Source organism: Paramormyrops kingsleyae, chromosome 16 (assembly GCF_048594095.1).
Source record: "Paramormyrops kingsleyae isolate MSU_618 chromosome 16, PKINGS_0.4, whole genome shotgun sequence".
Classification (NCBI taxonomy): Eukaryota; Metazoa; Chordata; class Actinopteri; order Osteoglossiformes; family Mormyridae; genus Paramormyrops; species Paramormyrops kingsleyae.
In genome coordinates, this window is record NC_132812.1 from 32086260 (window position 1) to 32107769 (window position 21510).

General features: G+C 44.4%; 1 protein-coding gene across 4 annotated transcripts in view; it reads right to left on the reverse strand.

Annotated features, from left to right (window-relative positions):
• Positions 1 to 21510, reverse strand: part of LOC111843682 (guanine nucleotide exchange factor DBS-like) — a 67179-nt gene that overhangs the window by 29542 nt on the left and 16127 nt on the right. For 2 of the 4 annotated variants that reach the window (XM_072700940.1, XM_072700937.1), the window contains exons 3-4: positions 4876 to 4959; positions 2782 to 2896 (exon numbers count right to left, since the gene is read on the reverse strand). In XM_072700940.1, coding sequence (XP_072557041.1) covers positions 2782 to 2896; positions 4876 to 4959 — 199 coding nt within the window. Of the gene's footprint in view, positions 1 to 2781; positions 2897 to 4875; positions 4960 to 18779; positions 18925 to 19910; positions 20634 to 21510 lie in introns of those variants that run through there. The other 2 variants (XM_072700938.1, XM_072700939.1) reach the window with 2 other exon arrangements.

Below are 21510 nucleotides of genomic sequence, written 5' to 3' on the forward strand. Positions count from 1 at the left end.
TGTCGGAGTCTAAGAGGCACAAGGCACTGACTCATTCTCCCAGTTACTGCTGCTTTCACAGCTGAAAAAGCAGATGGGATTATTCAGCTGATCTCTGTCTTCTCATCTTTGAGTTTCATAACCTTCCGTAATCATTGACCCCAAATAACCTTGAGTACTGCAACAATTAATTATGTGAAAAATCCCGTCATTATCCATCCACCTTCCATCTGCTTATTCTGGATGGGTCTGTGGGTATCATTCATTCATTCATTCAGTCAGTCAGTCAGGTTTCACACGTCCAGGACTGTAGATTTATTCCTGACGTTTGCACTGGGGTCCCTGTCTTCCCCCGTCTTTGGGGTAAGCTCCCGGGTGACATGAGGGTGACTGTTCATCACAGGACATGTACATGCAAGCACTCGACCTTCAGATCAGTGTTTCCCAGCCCAGTCCTTGAGGACCCCAGATACTGCATGGTTTTGCTCCCCACTGGTTCTGACAGGGATCAAAAACGCGGACCTGTGGGTCCCCAATGACCAGACTGGGAAACACTGCTTTAGAGACCCTAATTAGCCTGCCTGCATGTCTTTGGACTAAAATCCTGTAGGGGTCTGGCAACCCTGACAATAGGTCCCCCTCCCTCGATTTCGAGGGGTTTCAACCTTGTTATTTTACTAGTTGGCTATATGCTGGATTTGGACTGTGGGAGGAAATCCATGCAACACAAGGAGTGAATTATTATTATTATTCTCATGATACCTTTAGCTGCCTCTTATCAAGAGCAAAATTAAATGTATTTATACAGCTGGGCATTTCACCAGGGCCAGTTAACTGCTGCGCCGGCGGGAACAGAAAGTTCGCAAGATGCTGCTCTCCTTTCCTTAAACGCTCTTATTCCTGACCACAACCCTGTCCGTACCTGTTTGCGTATTTGTTTACTATGAGGTTCACAAGTGAAAGCAGGATTTGTCCCTCAGTATCTAGACTCAGCGGGACTCTGTAAGCCCGTCCTCTGGATCCGGTGTTACCAGCTGATAACTGGTGATAAAAGATGAAGTGATCTTTAAATGACTACCATGGCTACCAGATAGGCCATTAGCACGATGACAAGAGTGTTAAAAATCACACCAGGTCTTCTATTTTCCACATTTGCCTTAAGGGAATCGTTTTTTCAGTGTCTCCAGTCCACCCTGAGATGGCTGGGGCTGAGGCTGGGTGTTTAACCTCAAGAATTGTGAACTATGAGGTGCACAAGTGAAAGCAGGATTTGTCCCTTTAAATTCCAGAAACAGTAGGATCTGGATGAGTGTGAAGCCTCACTGCTCCGGGAAGTACAGAGTCAGCAGCATGAAAGGCTTACCAGCGAGGACAAATCCATGTATTTCTGCTAACCCTAATCCTTCCTGTTTCTCACAGCTAGCGGTGTGATGCACGGTGTCTATATGCATATGTGGATGAGACACATGGAAAGGTGTGAGGGATTAACGTGCTGCATCCGAGATTTTGAGGTCACTGAGCTTTTACCACAATGTCACACTGTACAGACATATAAAGCTTTGGTGATCTAAGAGGCATTTAAGGTACTGGGATGTCTAATAGCGTTGGGCATAGCCTTGGGGGGCAGCACTATAGCCTCACACCTCCAGGTTTGAATCCAACACCCATCTGTGTGTGTAGAGCTGGCATGATCCCCCCATACTACATGGGTTTCTTCTGAGCACTCTGGTTTGTCTGGCAGTCCAAAGACACGCAGATGGGAAAACTGGCCTCTTTACGGCGCCTATAGCGTGTGACTGCATGTCTGTGTCCTGCGACGGTCTGGCATCCTGTCCAGGGAGATTTCTGGCCTTGTGCCCTTTGCTGCCTGGGACAGGCTCCAGCCCCCCCATGACCCTGAACCAGATAATCAACTGGGAAAAGGATAAATGAATATCCAATAAACTTTAATAGGTTTCCCTGGGAAGGAAATATTGATGTGGCATTTGTGTGGGTCTCAGATGGAACAAAGGGCGGCATAATGATCCGTGGTGTAAACGTGGCCCACAGGAGTGCCCCGGGACACTGGGGGGGCGGGAGATTTAACGCAATCCAGAACATCTGAGAAGGCACTCAAGGTGAGAATATCTCTACGTATATCTTATTTTTCTCCTAAATTATACAATGCCTTTGACGAGGACATTATGCTAAATTGTTGAACTTTCTTTTCAAAAGGCAATAAAACTGACGAGTAACTTTGAGACACGACTTGCTGATAAACACACAACTTTGAGTTATGGAGAACCAACATTGAACATTAAACATTACAGAAGATGCAGCCTTTCGATGTTCCAGAACGTATAAAGAGCAACTTTATGAATCACTGAGATGGGCAGGATTATGAACCAATCAGAATGCTGATGTGTTTTTTTTTAAACCTGATGCTGTATAACCAAATCTGCACTGCCACCTAGTGGCTAGATAACATACCATACTTTTTTCACTACTGCTTGCTTGTTGATTGACCATTAAAAGTACAGTTAAGCCAAATTAAATATTTGTAATACTAATTCTGACAGACATATTGTTTCAAATGCAATTTATACCAGGGACATACGTAGCCTACATAGTTTTTTTTCTCAGTCGTAACACAGAGGAGTTTTGCCAAAGACATTTGTCTGTGTCCTTACAGGATAACAATCACTGAGTGTACCAGTAAGTTTTGTTTTTAAAGGCATGTCTTAAAATGCTACTAGGCGGCACAGGCACCAAAAATCCGTCCGCAAGTTTTCTGATGGGGCATCGGTGCGAGGAGCTGCTCACCTGGAGATGCTGGTCAGGTACGTCAACACATTGTGAAATTCACCATCCTGGAGCTGGTCGAATGCAGGGAATTCTGGGAAGACAATGACGGGGCTACCGTTCTTCCCCCGCCCCCCTGAGAGGACAACAGGAGCACAGCAGTCAGTAATTATGCTGAGCAGTGCCAAGCGTGGCTGAGGGAGATGCGTGAAAAGTCAAGCTGAGGGCAATATGGAGATAAACTGCCACACTTACAAACACAGAAAGCAAGAAAGGGATTCACAGCGTATGGAGACTAATGAGACATGAGAGTGTGAACAGTCTGTCCATAGTGGTGTTTTCATAACCTGGAAGGTTAGGAAAACACGCAAAAACACACTAAAAACAATTCACATCCTATAGAAATGACCTCTAACAGTCCATAGGTGTGGGGCCACTGCTTGAGATTCGGGCCCCCACATCATAGCGGGCCCCCAACCCAGAGCAATCCGATTATATTCCAAGTTGTCATAACTTCACCCCCTTTTATTGTGCCCCTCCATGCACCATACGGCACGGGAGAGAGTTTGATATTGGAGGGGTCACAACTTAATTTTCATGATGAATGAAGCCAAATTAAATTTGGTTCCTGCACTCCAACATGCATGCATGCATCCAAATAACTTACCCACAGGGTGCCCAATCTTACCCAGAAAGGGTATTTGTGGGTTTTCGCTGCAACTCCCTAATTATAGTACTAATTAGAGGACTGATGAATCCTCACATCTGGGTTTGAGCAGCTGATCTAAAGGTTACCCCAAAAACCTGCACACACGCTGGCCCTTTGCCCACCCCTACACTATACTACAGAGTTTCAGTGCATAAACAGATTCTTCAGCATTGTTTTAGCTCCCAGCACTGAGATTACACACATAGGGCATGCAGGGAAACAGGGGCACCCAGTTCCTGGCCTCTGGACATTTTAAAATGAAAGAAAAGGGTAATAATTTGAAAACCTTCAACTGGATCGATTTTGATAATCTTGATAAACAATTTAGCAGAAGGCGCAGATAGGAGGCAGCTGATTGGCATAGGCTGGGTAGCAGGGCACTTTACTCAATAAGGGCCATTAGGGAAACAACACGACCTTGGTGCTGCGTGGGTGCTGTTATTCCAGAGTGGCAGTGAATTCCCTGGGGGGGTTTCTGTGACCTCACAGCAAAGTCACAGCAGCGGTGCATGGATGTAGGGGGGAGGAATCTCCTAATCCTGATAGGCTGGAGGTGTGGGGGTGTGTCAGGCTTCAGCAGTTTAACAGGGGGGCTTCATGGCTTGTTTACCTTAACTCCCACTGCTCAGTGACACATTATATCCCTATCAATGTGGTTTAAATATTGGTCTGACCATCTGTTTGAGATACTGAGTCTGAAGATGGGCAGATGGAACAAACCCCTGCATCTCTTCTATCTCATTCTGAGCATTTCGCTATTTGCATGGAAGTACTACATACCACACAGGGAAGAAACCCAGGGAAATCAATCAGATAGAAACTGGTGTTCAATATGTGGAGATTCTAAATATCATGATACAAACTGCTCAACAATAACCATTTCAATGCTATTCCGTTATATTGTGGTAGCTTAATTTCAGATGACTCTAGTAATTCTGCCAAATCTTTGGCTTTGTTTATAAATATCCAATGATATCACTGAAGGAAAGTTCAGTATTGTTATATATATGCGTTTTCACTCTCTGTTTAAGTAGCATTAAAAGGTTTATTACGGCATCCTGAACAATAACCAGGGGTCTTGTTATTATAAAATTCTACGTATTACGATGCATTAGGTATAGTAACATATTACTTATCAGAAAATGAGATGTGTCACGTCTGAGTAGCCTCACACCTCCAAGGCTGGTTTGGAGAACTGGCACATTATATTTGAGTGTGTACCCTACAATGGTCAGGTAATCCCGTCTAGGGTATACCCCGGCCTTGTGTCATGTGCTGTCTGGGATAGGCCCCAGACTGCTTCTTCTGTTTCCTGATTGGTCAGTCTGACCCATAGTTTTTAGTTTTGTTCCTCTACAGACTCAGGCAGGAAGGATAGCACAGTGCGGCAGACATAGGGGATCTACCTGGCAGGAAGGCGAACTGCTTCTTGAGTTCGGACTCGACATCGGCGGCACAGAGACGGTTGCCCTCCTCCTGCAGGATCTCATCTGAGGGACGAGAAGGGAAAAGCAGAGAAGGAGGGAGAGAGGAGATGCGTTACAGACTGCAGTCACTGTCTTCCTGTCACAGAGTCAGGGACTGCTACGTTCAGAAGGTCACCTGGAAAGATACCGGCCCCGGGACAGAGCTGTGAGGAGGACAGGGAGGTAGAGCTTCCAGGGATGGAAGTACACATAATGTGTAGATGTACATTTATTAGCAGGACAACTTAGGTAATGAATGACAGATTATCAAAAATTACCCTCAGATAATGCCAGATTCCTGAGGAAAACTTTGACGCTAGGAGTCTTTCAAGTGTTGTATTTTAAAAATAGGCATAATTATGTATGCAAAAAGTAATTTTGAAAATGTATACATTTAAGCAGTGCACTCTTTTCACAGGGAAGTTTTTGCATCGAACAGTTTTTTTTTTACTAGTATACAGTGTCAATGTCATAATCAGACACTGAACGGACTTGAAACACTGCAGTGCAAAGCAAAGCAGATCGATGGGACCGGACGCCACAGAGGGGGAACTCTTAGCTATATAATTACAGGTCTGTGCTAATAGGACATTGTAAATCAGCCCAGAATTACAAACAAACACAGCATCACAACTGTAACCCAAAATACCCAGGACAGAATCACACAAAGTACCTGCAAGAATGGGCATTATAATAATAATAATAATACATTTTATTTTAAAGGCGCCTTTCAGAGTACACAAGGACACTGTACACAATTATACATAAACCAAAATCAGCATAAAAGTCAGAATGCTATCAGATTATAATACAGAAACTCCACTATATACCACAGGCAAAGACTTAGTATGACATTATCATCAGGATTAACCCACATATGCAGAAGTTTCTATTTTCCAAATCGATCAATCTGTAATGACACAGCTGTATAATATTCTCACCTCCTAATCACTAAGTTAACGTCACATATTGACATGAGAAGTAAATATGGGCTGTCTGGCACAGAGCTTGGAGGGAGCAAAAACATGGACCGGACTGGGAAACACTGGCTTAAATAATCAGGACAGCAAACGCCAGACTGCATTAGCACACCGGCTGCAAAGTGAAGTTCACTGACAAGTCTGGATAGTTTCTAAACACTAAACACCACAAAAGTATGGCCTCAAAAATAACTGGAGAACAAAATCAGCAATTTTATGATGCAGAATAGAAAAGAAAAACTAAAAGAAAAACTAATGTTTGTCAGCTTTCTGTGGAATTTGTAGCTGGGTTTCCATTTTGATGCCTCTTGTATTCAAGGCCACCGTATATAATCAAAAGTAATACAGGCTGATACGTCATCTTTTACCCTTTTGCTCCATCTGGAATGATTTATGTTTGGAGAAAGCTAAGCGTTTAACATCTCTTATGGCACAGGCAGCCATCTCTGGGGGGTCATTAATGGGGGGTCATTAAGACTGATGATTGGTCTGCATGGTCATTTAACATCCAAACAATATGAGGCCTTTTTACAGGACCAGGTGCAATCTATGGTGCGAACACTGCTGTTCTCATGTTTCAGTAAGATGTCTCTGTACACAGTGATAAACAACTTAAACTATACTTTCATTAACACTAAGATGAAGCTAAATGCCTCACAACCTCCTTAAACTAAACATCGCTTAACTTTTACAGGACGTTCTGGAGCACAGTGTATGAACTAGCTGTCCTTCTCCATACCTTCTTCTTGAGGAAAGGCTCATGAACCCACTACACAGCTCAGGACTCGTATCGCAGGATATCAAGAAGGATGAAGTGGTTCTGAAGGCAGCACACGACCCTATTGCTTATACTTAATAATAAAGTGTTTCCTTCATTTTGTCCATCCTCCCAGTATAGGGCAAAACTGTACCGGTTATACAAAATAATAATGCAGGAATGAAGTCTTCCGTTTCATTTCTCACTTTCTGGCACCAGTCACCATGGCCCTGCTTACACTTGGCTTTAAAATGGGTCTCGGGGGATCAGGCCATAAATGGACAGACACAAGTGTGAAGGACCACCAAGGCACACTGCGATCCGAGTACCCAGACCACGCGCTAAGATGTCCTGGGATGCATTTGACCACGTCTTTTGTAGCGTAAACCCTAATGCGTCCTGATGCGTCCCCAATAAGCATCTCACAATAACTGTGCGCGATGGCAGTAACGAAATCTGAACACAAGTAGTCAGCTGGACACCTTGGGGACACAGAACAGACACAGATATAAACAGTGACGTGCCTCACCTGTTTACTTGTGACCTGATCACCAAAGACACATTTTAAAACCAAATGTAAGCAGGGCCAGTTTTGTCATTTGATGTAACATTTCAAAAGAAGGTGAAAATAATGAATGTGGCCTTAATTCAAAGAGTGTTGCTTTCTCCCTGGTGCAGTTAATTATTCTGATTCTCCCTGTACACCAGAACACTTCCTACATAATTTAGCACACAGGTCTCAGTTTACCAGCACCTGCCTCCAAGCGAGTTTTATGTCAGCAAACCTCTTCTCTTTTGTTTTCAGTTTGTCTTTTGTTTGCATTGAGATTCTTAGGAACACAAAGGTGTGAGCCTGTGTTTTCCTGCATTTTTACCAGACCTTTGTCCTGACCTTGTCCAATATAAATAAGAGGTGTGGTACTTTAAACAAAAGCCAAGCGATCATCCGGGATCAGTTTCTTGAAGAAGAACATTGTTCATGTAAAACGTTTGCGTTCAGATTAAATGTTTAAGGCAGTAACATTTGGAGCCTGTGTCAAAACTTAATGATGCTGACAGTTCACATTTGCAGGCAAAATAATTCTTTGACTCTTAATGTTCCATAGAGACAGCTGCTCTTGTGGAACCACCAAGCCTGACTTCAAATTGTGTATGTGGCAGAGGTGTGGTTGGAGATGAATGGATGGGGGGCTGAGCCTTTACTGGGGAGGCCAATGGCAAACTATTCAGTACTTAAGTTATTGTACTTAAGTACAATAACTACATATCTTCTAAAGCCCCCCTAACCCTAAGGACAGCCCTGGTGTGTGGGATGGTGCTCTGAGTGACTGGGAGGACTGTGCTCACTCACGTCACTCTTATGAGCACAGAAAAGCATTTTATTTCCTTACTGCACCTAATACTCCCACTCGGACCCTATTTCCAGCCCTAGTCCCTGTACCTATAATTGTCTGTGGTATTATTTTTCTCAGGCTTTCATGACGATGCAATTTTTCTTGTGTTTTGCTTACCTTGTTGCTTATGCTAAGTGTATTTTAGCCTTGCCCCAAATAAACCCTATTCTTCCCCAAACCCTGCATCACCTTATTCCCTTCCCCATGCTGATCAGAGCTTTTACTGCGCTTTATTTATCTGCTGACCTTCCATGCTACAAATATGGTCTGCAGGGGTCATAACAAAGCAATCTACTAAGGTCCCCCTATTCAAATCTGGCCCTCGATTCCAAATCCAGGCCTTGTTTTCAGTTCTCCCAGGTAGTTAGTTTAATAATTACTGATTCTGATTGGTTAGAGGCTTCTCAGATAGAGGAAGGCTGGAAAACCAGCAGGGCTCGGACCTGGAGGACTGTGATTTGAATAACCCTGTATTAAGGCATCTCAACTTAACCCATCATATCATTTCATTTATAATTTATATAAATACAGACATAACTGAGGAGTGACATGAGGATGCTTCTTAATTCATTGACTTATTTAGCAGATGCTTTTGCCCAAAGCAACATGCAAGGAAACAATGTTGGGTGTTTCAGGTCCAGAAACTACAAATCCAGACTAAGATTTTGCTTCTATCAACCAGTTGAGTATAAAGAGTCACAGTAGGAGAACTTACCTGGTCGGTAGAAACAAAATCTTGGTCTGGATTTGTAGTTTTTGGACTTGAAATTCCCAACAGTGAGGGAAAGCTTAGGCTTAGCGAGCAGGTTGGCAGCCGCAGGACATAAGCCAGCTCCACGCTCCTTCATTATATTTGCTGAGACATTAGTGCTAGAAGTGATGCAGTGCAAAGCTCATGCATCTGCTTGAACAAGCAGAGATTAGGTGAATTACACGCCATGCGGGTAAATATTAAAATAAGACTGTGAAGCAATAAAAACGCCAATCATCCAGATGAATGCTGAACACCACATAGGAGACGGTTTATCATGGAAAGGCATTTGATCCGTACGGTGGTCTCACACCTCCAGGGTGCCGGGTCCTGCCCCCAGCTCTGCCTGTGGTGTACAGAGTGGGGGAGTGTTACCCGGAACTCCCATGCTGTCCACTGTCCAAGTCCTTGGGATAAGCTGTGTTACTGGTAACACTTCCGGTGAGTGCCATGTCTATTACATCTGTCATGCATACACATTCATAACACATTCATAAAGCATTATAAACATGACTATAAACATTTATGTAAACTCATTATAGACATGCTTATTTTGCATTATGAATGCTTTATGAAGCTCTTATCTGTAATGCACTATAGATATCTGCATAATACAGTACAAAGCATCCTTAAATCTTAAACCAACCATTGTAATGTATTATAAAGGTATCTATGGTGCATTACAGATGAGAGCTTCATTGGAACTATAAGTATTATAATCAACACTATAATGCCTTATGACTGTCAACAGAAGCCCATTATAATTATGAAGGTATGTATAATGCATTAAATTGTTTCCTGTATACGCAGCTCAAACTTTACCTGAACAAAACACACACAACAGAGAACTATCAATATAGTTATATCAACTGAGAACTTATCTCTTCATCTCTTTGAAAGTGATATTTTAGAAAATCTAGAGCACCCATGAAATGTTGACGCTGCTGTGAAAGTGGCACCTCTGGTCAGACGACAAGAGTGACCCAGGCGACTGAGGCGCTGAGGCGCTGAGGCGAGGCTGAGCTCAGCATCCGTACCTGTCATCACCTCCAGTTTCGGCCATTTCCTGGGGATGCTGTCCCTTCGTGTGCTGAGCTTACAGCAGAGGATCTGGGAGCCCAACTGGCCATTCCTACTCGGGCGGGGTCGCCCTCCGGCAAAGCATGACCAATCCTCAGCCCCCCTCTCCACCGCTCACCCCCCAATTCAGCGGTCCTCACACGGCGATTCCAATAGCACCCCCCGCACTAAGTGAAAATGAGGTTCCAGTGCAGGTGGACATTTCTCCACCACTGACAGAGACAGACAGGCCCCTGTGCAGCCACAAGCTCTACTGCATGCGCAGCAGCCCAGTCAAGTCAGGACAGATGCTGTAAGACAATCCGCAGAGATTGAGGGTGGGGGGAGGAAGAGGCACAAAAGAGACCAACATGCATCTCGGAGTCAGGGGTGGGCAATCGTATCCAGAAAGGGCCGTGATGTATGTTGGTTTTCGTTGCCATTCCCTAATTAGATTACTAATTAGAGGACTGATTGGCCAAAGAGTTCTCACACCTCGGTTTGAACAGCTGACTTAAGGGTTATCCCAAAAACCTACACACACACCAACCCTTTGTGGATAAGATTGGCCACCCCGTATTAGGTGGTGGTCCCTAGTAATGGTGGTATTGGGATGTCGTCCTTGGGTGAACCCTGCCGATTCTATGAGGCTGTAGGGGACACGTAGATATTTAACCAGCTAAACAACGGCAAAGCAGCTTTTCATCAGGGAGACTCGCTCATCTGAAAGAGCTCTGCTGCTGGAAATTCTCTTAAATTTCTCTATTCAAAGCCAGTAAGACCAGGAATCCCATAAGCAAAGTGTAGTTAATAGCAGCATGACCCTATTTATAAATTCCAATTCAGTACAATACTGAGTTTTGTTTTTGCATTATCAGCTGTAGCCTTAGAAACTCATTCTGATGTTTCACTTGACCTGCAAGAGCAGAGGTTCCTGGGAAGTGTTTTACTGAAAAACTGTCTGGTCAAAAAAGACACACTTTGATAAGGATTAATCTACCTAAAAGCAATAAAGAAGATTCCAAAACTGAACCACATCCCCTTTAATGTATTCATTAAGGAAACTCCATTGTAAACACTCTGAGAATTCTTATAAGTTCAAGTCGCGCTTATACGATGAATTACACCAGCTTCTACGATGCGGTCATCTCATATCACATCTGATCAAGAATCGCCCCCTCGCATGTCACCTGCGGAGCACAAAACGTCATTCAGCATCATCAGCCTTCTTCAGTACTTAACTGCTGTTCATGACTCATGATTTAATGTTATGCTCCTACCCTCCCGAATGTCTGGCTGATCACTCCGGAGCCAAGCGTTTAAGTTTCACCTTCTGTGAGCTTCTGTTGGTCCTGAAGTGTCATCATTGTCCAGTGAGATGTGTTATACTTTTTTCGGGTCAGGAATCGGGTTTTGAAACACAAAGCTGTAGGTGATTTGCTGGGAAATCAGGAGGGTGGATTATGTTTAGGTCACCCTAAGCTTACATCTCTTTCCCCTCTCGTGCCCCAGGAACAGCGGAGAGGTAGGCATGGGGTTTCACTCGGTTCCACAGATGACCATGAATTATTCAACTGGCTCTAGACTGCCGCTGCCCTTTTGTTAAACTCTGAACAAGATCAATTTATACAGCCTTAGTTTAACCAAAGCACTTAATGGGAGGTGCTACAGTGAGTTAGAGGGTCTCTTATCCCTCTTCCTTAAAATGGAACTTGAAGGTTACTTATGTGTTTGAAGGTTACTTATGTTGTGATAATGATGCAGGCTATTCCCTCTCCGTCCCCCGCCCCCGACAAACACACAAAAAGCAGTACAGTGAGAATGATCTTCTCTTCCATCTAAACATATGGCCCACGTGCTGGAGCCGCAGATGTTCCGCTCATGCAAATCAAAAGCTCAGCAAAGCTGTAAAGTGAAAAATGAACAATTTCTCCAAGGCTCCCGAGGCGGGAGGCTCAGAGCAGCGGTGAGCAAACGGAGCGGCTGACCTCCCAATCAGAGGGCAAATGCTCAGATGACCTAAGAAAAACGAAAAGTGCCGTGAATCTGGAATGGTCAGGATCTTCACTCCTGTACAGCCACAGATATTATGGTGCGAGAGAGAAGTGAAAATGACCTGCTGTACATGTATCTGTACAATTAATGCACCATGATTTCATATAAAATGATAAAAAGTGGCTTTAATCTGTAAATACATCCATCCATCCATCCATCCTTCTGCTACACTGTAAATACATACACCATCCAATGATTTGCAGTGTTCTAACAAGATCTATGATTGCTGTGTAGTTCTGGGGTATTTCCTTCCTCCATAGGACCCATTATTATCTTGAATGACCTCTGACCTGCAGCCCAAGTGGCTGTAGCTCCGGTGATGGACTTGCACGTTCAGCATTTACATCTCAAGCTATCGCGAGATCTCTGAGGGCCTTATCCTCACAGAATGCTGACACATGGAGCAGCTGCTATGAGGTCTGAGGACACCAGAACACAGCAAAGGTGCTTAACTCCGTGTCAGACCCGTGCCCCGATACAGAGGCCTGTCCAGCCAAAGGCGGCTTTGGGCTTTAGACATCAGGAGAAGTGCAGAGACTGGTTTCTAAAAGGGCAGGACTGTGGGGATATAGATGCACGATCTGTCATGGCGTGAGAAGCGGAGGGGCGGGGCTTTGAAAGCACAGCTGATGGGGATCTTGACAGCTGACTTCTGCAGTGGTCAGAAGTAAAGAAATCAGGGTCTGACCACCATGCTGCATAATGAGATTTATAGCCTCGATTTGGAAACCAATACCTCTCACAGCACTAGTCACAGAAGCTGGCCTTTAATGAATTTCGAGGGGGGGGGCACAACTAAAATGATGGTGGGGGGGAGATGACTACATGCCTCATTGGTACCAAAACAATTTTGGGTTGGGGGGGCGTTCCAACCCATTATTTAGATAAGGGCCTATACTGAGTAATAATAATACTTGATTTGCTATTTGTACCAGAACATAAGAATTCTTTCATTTTCATATATTCTATCCATCCATCTTCTAATACTGCTTGTCCTAGTCAGGGTCGGGGGGGTCTGGAGCTTATGGGCATAAGGCAGGGAGCAAACCAGGCAGGGGCACCAACCCATCACAGGGCACAAGGCAGGGAACAACCCAGGATGGGGCACCAACCCATCACAGGGCACAAGGCAGGGAACAACCCAGAATGGGGCACCAACCCATCACAGGGCACAAGGCAGGGAACAACCCAGGATGGGGCACCAACCCATCACAGGGCACAAGGCAAGGAACAACCCAGGCAGGGGCACCAACCCATCACAGGGCACAGCATTCACAGCTACTCGCAATCTGGAAACTCCAATTAACATCAGCATGTTCTTGGACCGTGGGAGGAAACTGGAGCACCTGGAGGAAACCCCACGATGACACGGGGAGAGAATGCAAACTGCACACCACGAACCCAGGTCAAAGCTGGAACCCAGGTCAAAGCTGGAACCCAGGTCCCGGAGACGAGAGGCAGCAGTGCCAACCATCACCCCACCCACTAACTCTATTCCATTTATTTTTATATAGAATGTTTCATGACACAGCTGGTCAAAGGCACTTAACAGGGGTGTGTGGAAATACATTATATACATTAAAACTAAGGACAACACAGGTGAGGAACCAAAAAACTCCATAGTATGGAGAAAAAAAACCTCTAGGGGTTCAAAATCGACTAGCTGGCCACCCTCTAGGCAAGCTAAGATTATATGACACAAAGATATCCAACGGCACTCTCCAATGAGAGCGGAGCTTGCAGTCAGGGCACAGGGCCAGCCCGGTGCAGTGTTTACGGACCTGTGGTTTTCTCTCAAGTCATGGAGAAACTTCTGCTTCCCAAAGTTCTCCTCAGGGAACACTAGCTATTACATCTGTTACTCATGGAGCACCACAAGCACACAGAACTCAACGCATAAAGGACTCGATAATTGCTTAATTAATATAATTTAGCAGCTTAAACACAACTGTATGAAGGGTCAATTTATATGGATCTACATGTGTCAGTGTATAAACGGGAGAGCAGCTCCCCAGAGGAACATGCACGAATGTCTTCAGAAATTACACAAAGCAAAAACGAAACATTTAGCACAAGAGGAATCCCTGTGGGGAGGCATAACTCTCTCCACCTGGGCTTGAACTCTCAGTCCATGCAGGATGACTCAAATAGGCAAACAATACAGTCACACAACTACCTCAGGCTTGACTGCAGCATGACACATATTACAACTTACAGAACTGCGCTGTGATTCAGGCTAAACACTGGGCTTCATTTTCCACTTCTGCTGAACCATTTTCAGATTGCTAAGATTGGGCTTAGATTATATTTTATAGCGTTTCAAAATAATGACCCAGGGAAATTAAGATAACTAAAATGTTGGCAAATTGTTCGTAGGTGTGAATGTGTGTGAGTGAATGGTGTGTGTGTGAGTGAATGGTGTGTGTGTGAGTGAATGGTGTGTGTGTGAGCCCTGCGATGGGTTGGCGCCCCATCCTGGGTTATTCCTTGCCCCTACAGTTTCTGCGATAGGCTTAACCCCTCAGCGGTTTCAGAAACTACATACATAACTAGCAAGTGAAGTCAGCAGAACCTAGCTCACCAGTTGGGTAGCAAAACATACTGCTTCAGCATCTTCTCAATAAGGAATGTGTTTACTTAATGTTTATTCTAGTGACTGTTAGTTGGAAATAGGGGGTCCCCAAACTGCAGGGGCCCCCAAACTGCAGGGGCCCCACGCAGATGCCTGGTTTGAGCTGTGGCAGACACTGTGTTCGATGAGATAAATGCGGTTTGTGGAGAAAGCAGTATGGTTGCGTTTGACCAAGAGTGAGAGCTGGTCCCGTTCCGATTCTGTCAGCGGGAACCGGAGCCCCCACCTTCACACGATGAATGAGATCGTATCACCTTTCCGGAATCATCCTAAGCAGTAAGTGCCATTGTTCTCTCAAGACAGACAACAGTCATCAGCTAGTACAATGTGTGGGAAAATAAGGTGGACGTTTCATGAAAGAACTGAAAGTGACAGAGGTCTCCATTTGAAGCTTTTGTCGTCCTTCCAGGCCCTGTTGTGTCGCAGTGTCATCAATACGGGGACATATGTAGTTTCCCATGGTAGTAAATCTGTAAAGTCTCCCTGACCATGGAAGTTGTCTGGAAATGGTGACAAACGATGCCTAACGGCTCCTTTTTCAAAGTATATATGCAGCTTTAATGGCTATTAATGCGCAGAATGGAAATTCCCTCGTATTGTGCCCATGATACAGTATCTATTATTATTTAAACTGCAATGCAAAATATGGTTAGTGGAGTTTCTTTCATTTGGCACTGATGCTTTGAACACAGTTCATATTCTCCCTCCTAACCTTAAATTCTGTATCATCAAACATGTACGACCTTCTAAATAATCGAATAATTTGTTATTTGATCACTGGATCAATCACAAACAAATGCACACAAATGAAAATATGTTACAATTATAGGTAACAAGAAAGACTGAGTCAGAGTGACAACCAGAAATAACAAGTGACATAAAACCAAAACGTCTCTTTAACATTTTTTCTATCTAAAATATTAGCAAAACAGATAAGAATATGGTGAGTAGGGGTGTGCAAAGCAGCCGGTATTTGTATCTGTATTTGTATTTGTTGAGGGGGGAAAAGTATTTGTATTTGTATTCGAGTAAAATTCAAAATAGGCGTAAAAATCCAGTTTTTTGCGTTGCACTTCTAATTTACGTTATAGTGTAAGTATTCTTTAATTATATCCATTATAATAATTATGGATATGCAGTAGACAGAGTAACTTAAACGTACCATATAACTCCTACAAGTGCATACAATTCGACACAACTACACAACTATTGTTTTAACCTTTTTAACCAAACGTTAACGTTACTCTGTCAACAGCCTATTGTCTAAATTACCGAGCTAACAGAGCTACAGTACGTAAACAGAGCGAACATGAGAGCACCTGACTGCAGACGTCAATAATGCAGCGTAATGGAATAATCTCCCGATCAAACTCCGCTTCCCGAAAGTTCTAAACTGCCTCCGGAACCCAGTTAAGGTACAAAAATCTATTCAACAAAAATAGTGATAGTTAAGTCTTTTTTCGCTCAGCCGAGCCTTCTCTGTTACTGTGTGGAGCAGCCTGTGTCAGTCACCTCTCTTACTCTTCCCCCCCCCCCCCCGACTCCTGAACTCACTCACTCACTCACTCACTCATCCGGGCATGCACTGCGGTCTCAAGAGGAAACGCAGCTTTTTGATATAAAGTTTTTCTTGTTCCCGAATACAAATATTTTTTAAAGTATTTGTTCGAAATAAGTATTCGTAAAAACACATTATTTGTGCCTTTCCGAATACCGTATTCGGGTTCGGCTCCACCCCTAATGGTGAGTTTGCCAAAGACAAACAATGGCTGTTCTAGGAAGTTGGCAACTGATTAAAGTTTAGTCACCAAGCAGAAGAAGGTTGGATGTTAGTAATGAGGCACAATCTTTAAGGGCTACTGAACAAGTCTGTGTGATGTCATGGTAGGAATAACATATTCAGCAGAGATGAATCCCAGGAGACGGCCCCATTGTCTATTTCCTGAATGTTCTGCTTTGAAGTCACTCACTCCCAGCAAGAATAAACAGTAAATGAAAATAAAGCAATTTCACAGCCTTAAAAGCACGGTCAGAAATAATTGTCCACTTGCAAATGTAATCCAGGAGAATCCAGGAAGAGGACTGCTGCACTATATCCGCAAACATCCAGAGGTTCTGTTTATGTGAGCGAACTCAAGCATAAAAGCGCAATGAATGAATGAATGAAGAAGATAAGAGGCTAATGCTGCTGAACCAAGAAATATAAAAGGAAAGCTATCATTGACTTACAAAACAGAATTTGCTTATACTACTATTTACATAAACAGTTTGCCAACACTTCCTGTCGGTAGTGCGGTAGCTTCCTGTATTTACTGTTGCCCTTGACTAGACACCATATCTGCCGTATACCCACTCTGAACGCTGCTGCACATGTGGACATGTACCATGATGGTACAGATGCCGAAGGGTAAGTACCTGCTACTGCAGGGCTTCTTCTCCGTTCTCAGTAATAATTTTTACTCATCAATCCTATCCATAACACCAAAGTTCTAACTGAACAATGTCCAGGATGCCCCAAGCAATTAAAAAGTACACAATTAGGCTCTCATTGCCTGAAAAGGAAGAAACAACACACACACAGAGGCAACATTATAGGATCATACAGACCATATTGTAACAGAGAAGATCTGAATTTTTCAATACTTATATCTTAAAGGTTGTTGAAACCACAAAAACTTCAGTTAAAATGGAGGCTCATGGACCCCTGGCATGAAATGTATTACATCAACCTTTGGATGTATATATGATGCCCACAGGACAGGGGGAGGGGCAGAAAATCATGGGAGGAAAGGCAGAGAGGAAACAAGCAAGATACAGAAGAAAGCAAGATGAGGAAGACGAAATCGGGACCATGAGGAAGACGAAATCGGGACCATGAGGAAGACGAAATCGGGACAATGAGGAAGACGAAATCGGGACCCATGAGGAAGACGAAATTGGGACAATGAGGAAGACGAAATCGGGACCATGAGGAAGACGAAATCGGGACCCATGAGATAGACGAAATCGGGACCATGAGGAAGACGAAATCGGGACCCATGAGGAAGACGAAATCGGGACAATGAGGAAGACGAAATCGGGACCCATGAGGAAGACGAAATCGGGACCATGAGGAAGACGAAATCGGGACAATGAGGAAGACGAAATCGGGACCATGAGGAAGACGAAATCGGGACCATGAGGAAGACGAAATCGGGACCATTGCTTTGCCAGAGTCACACAACAAAAGGAATAATACGATACACATTTAGGGAAAGCAAGAACATAAACAAGCTGCTTGAGATGCGATCAAAGTGACGAAGGGACACTAAACTGCCTACGCTATACAACATTTCAGTCTTAGGAAAAAAATCTTGCATTTTTCCTAAAAGACTTGTATTTTTCCTGTTGAGCCAGATTCCTTCGGTCAGGCTGTTGCTTTTCCAGCAGAAACTGCTGACGAGAAGGTTGACGGCAAAAGAAAACAAAACATTAATCCTCTAGAAGAGGTCTTAAGGGAGCTAACTATGAAGGAGAGTCAGTTCTGTATACATCTGATTCGAAGCTGATGGTGCATAGAGCGGCTCTTCAGAGCAAAGACAGGCACCTGGGAGGGATGATGGCCAAGACCATTTAGATCTAAATGACCACATATTGATTCTTTCAAAACCTCCAAAGCCCTGAATCTGTGAAGCAGCCCCAGAGGACACCCTGCCTGAAAGGCTGATGTAAGTCAACCCTCAGTCACATCTGGACTCTTTTCAGGAAAGATCAATGGTTCACATTGTGAAGCCCCTACTTTAAGACTCCAGATGGTCTGTCCATAGCTTCTGTTATACCATCTGTTTTATACTCTCCAGGTTACCTTACTTTCATCACTAAGCCTTAGAAGAGAGCCTCAGAACCACTCCTACTTCTACCGATCTCCACACACACATATTCTTGCTAAACAGCACTGCCAAACTGTATTTGCCATCTAACACAGAACCAAGAGCAGGAAAATATTTAGCCACTCTATTTATCCAATACTAAAGTTAACCTGAAGTTAGCCATAAATTCAGTTAACCTGTCAGTGAACTGCAAATTACTCCATCCTCTGTATTGCAGATGACACAATTCGTAAATGTACCTAAGTAAAGACAATGCTGTTATCTTGCGATAAGGATAAAATAAGGATACTAGTAATTCTAGGAGACTTCTGAGAGAAGGGCCCTAGGGATTAAAGAAGGCCACTCACTGTGCCACTGTGTCTGTGACAGCCGATAGTAAGCTCTCATTTCCTCCACAGAAATCCTGACATGGTCCTCAGCATTCTCTGAGGGCTGCCGGTGATCCTTCAGTCTATCCATCTGCGCGCCATACTCTCCATAAGTACTGCTGCTGTGTCTTACATGGCCTCAGAGTCTCTGACAGTTCCTCCCTCCCTCTCCCTCTCCCTCTCTCTCTCCCTCCCTCTTCAGTCTATCCATCTGCGCGCCATACTCTCCATAAGTACTGCTGCTGTGTGTCTTACATGGCCTCAGAGTCTCTGACAGTTCCTCCCTCCCTCTCCCTCTCCCTCTCCCTCTCCCTCCCTCTTCAGTCTCTTAGTCGCAGTACTTCCTGGCCCCGCCTCAGGTGTCTGCCTCGCATTACAGAACACGTTCACCCACATAAATGTCTTAGTCATAGTTTTTACGCTTTAGCAAATACTTTCTTCCAAAACAAACTTCCCTGAATCCTTTGCTCAGGGCATCTGTGGCTATTTACACATCCTTCCTCGATGCCACCGCCTATTTATTTCATATTTATTGTTTCACTTCCTGTACTGCACTGACTTTTGTCTTGCACTGTCTTGTCTCTTACAGCACTGCTGTTTTCCTGTATTGCACTGCAGTTAGTCCTTTTATCCCCCATTGCGTCTGTCCTCTACCCTGAATTTCACTGTATTCCTTGGAGCACAAGCGCCAGCTAGAGACTCAAGATGAGTCTCAAAAGTGCTTCTGCTGTTTCAAGAGGGAATCAAAGGAGTCTAATGACAAAGACAGAAACTCACGGACAAGAGTTTAACAGGGTGCTAATAGTGCTTAATAAAGCCACTCAACTGAAAAAAACAACATAAGGAAAACAGCTTATGAAATGACTAGAATGATTCAACCATCTCAGTGTTTCCCAATCCGATCCTTGGGGACTCACAGCCGGTCCATGTTTTTGCTCCCTACTGGGAACTGGGAGGGAGCAAAGACGTGGGCTGCCTCTGAACTATCCTTATATGAATTTTCTTGGAAAATGGTCCTTCCTATCTCAAGGCTGGTGCCAGCAATCCAACAATAATCACAAACAGGGAGCAAAAAAAAAAACAAAACCAAAAGGAACGACTTATGCTCACCATCCAAAACCCTGCAGGTGTCTCTCCCACTACTGCTGCTGGCTGGAAGGTCCAGCAGGCCGAGCGAGAGGCTGCGGAAGAGCTGGCTGAGTCTCGAGAGGATCCTGTAGGGAGCCTGCAGAGACATGAGGGGCTCTGTGCTCTACAGACACACATCCACAGCGATGGAACTGGGCTGCTCAGGGCTGGTCCAGGGAGAAGAGTGGGAAGCCAGACTGGGAAAGGTCACATTGTCGCAAAGGGAAGCCTTTGGGGATTTCAGCAGATGACAGCCTCATCGGGTCGCTGTTTACAGAGACATTCTGGCAGATGCATGAGAGAAAGGGAGGCTGGCGTCTACGTGCAAATCCCCTTCTGCTAGGCTAATTATACCAGAATCCTGAGCTAATCTGCCATGGAACGATGCAAAGAGGAGGAGACTCAGAGAACACACAAATGCTCAGAGAACAGCCTGCACACCAGCGTGGCAATGATCAAAATTCATTTTTATAGGGAGGTTCCATTTGTTCTGGGTCAAATTCCTACTTGCTTTTGCAAATTAGTTGTCTTACACTTTTTCCATGTTTTCTGTTCTTACAATTTGCCCAGAAATTTCAGACCAAGGAGGCTGCTGCTGTACTTGCCTGGATAGTGATGGCTCTCTGGAACGGAGAGATAAGACGTCCAGCTTCATATATGGCTCCTAATGGAGATAAGCTCTGGTTGGTGTCCTTCTGTAATCAACTGAACAGCATGACAGAAAGTGATGGAAAGACAGGGGCTGAGAAATTCTTGATTTTCTTCTGCTTTGTTCTGACACACAAACACAGACGCCAGATGAAGAGATGCTCTTCCACTACACGCAGCTAATCACCAGAAAGCAGCAGTGAAAAGTTTGCAGTTTCTCCTGTCCTGTGTTTATTGAGTAGCCTCAGCAGCTTCAGTAGCTTCAGTTCATGTCTTGAGAAAAGTCCTCTGAAGGGTGAGCAGGTCCATACCAGAGGAGATGGAGGATTTGGAAATAAAGTGTCAGGAATGACGGTCCAATTTAACTTTCTAAAAATCAGTGGATGGACTCATAAAGTTTGGGAGGATACATCAGAATAACTGAACAAGGGAACAAAATAAGACATGAAAGAGCCAACATCCACATGGTCGGCATCCGGGAGAGAAAAGGATGTGGCAGTGAAGGGTGTCAGCAAAGAGGGCCTTGATGACAGGAAACCTGCTGTGGCTGCAGTCTGGCCTGGCAAGATGAAGCAGATTAGAGCCTTAATTTGAAGGTCACGTGCTCTGCACACAGTGACCAGCCAACATACTCACCAGTTTGAAGTCCTGCAATCTGCACTGCAAAAGGGTCGGGATGTGAAACTGGGCAGCAGTGATGAGTGAGACTGAGAATAACTTTGATGTGACGCCCCTCTGCTGAGGCACTGCATCCCGGACACATCTGCAGGCATCTACAGTGCAGCCCCAGCAGGCCCCAGCACCCTGGATAGCACATGCATTAAACTGACTGTCCATATATAGCAGAAACACAGTTGGAAACTCTTGGATCTGAGAAACAACTTCTTTTCGCAGCGTATAATTAGAGTATGGAATAGTCTGCCTGAAGAGGTGC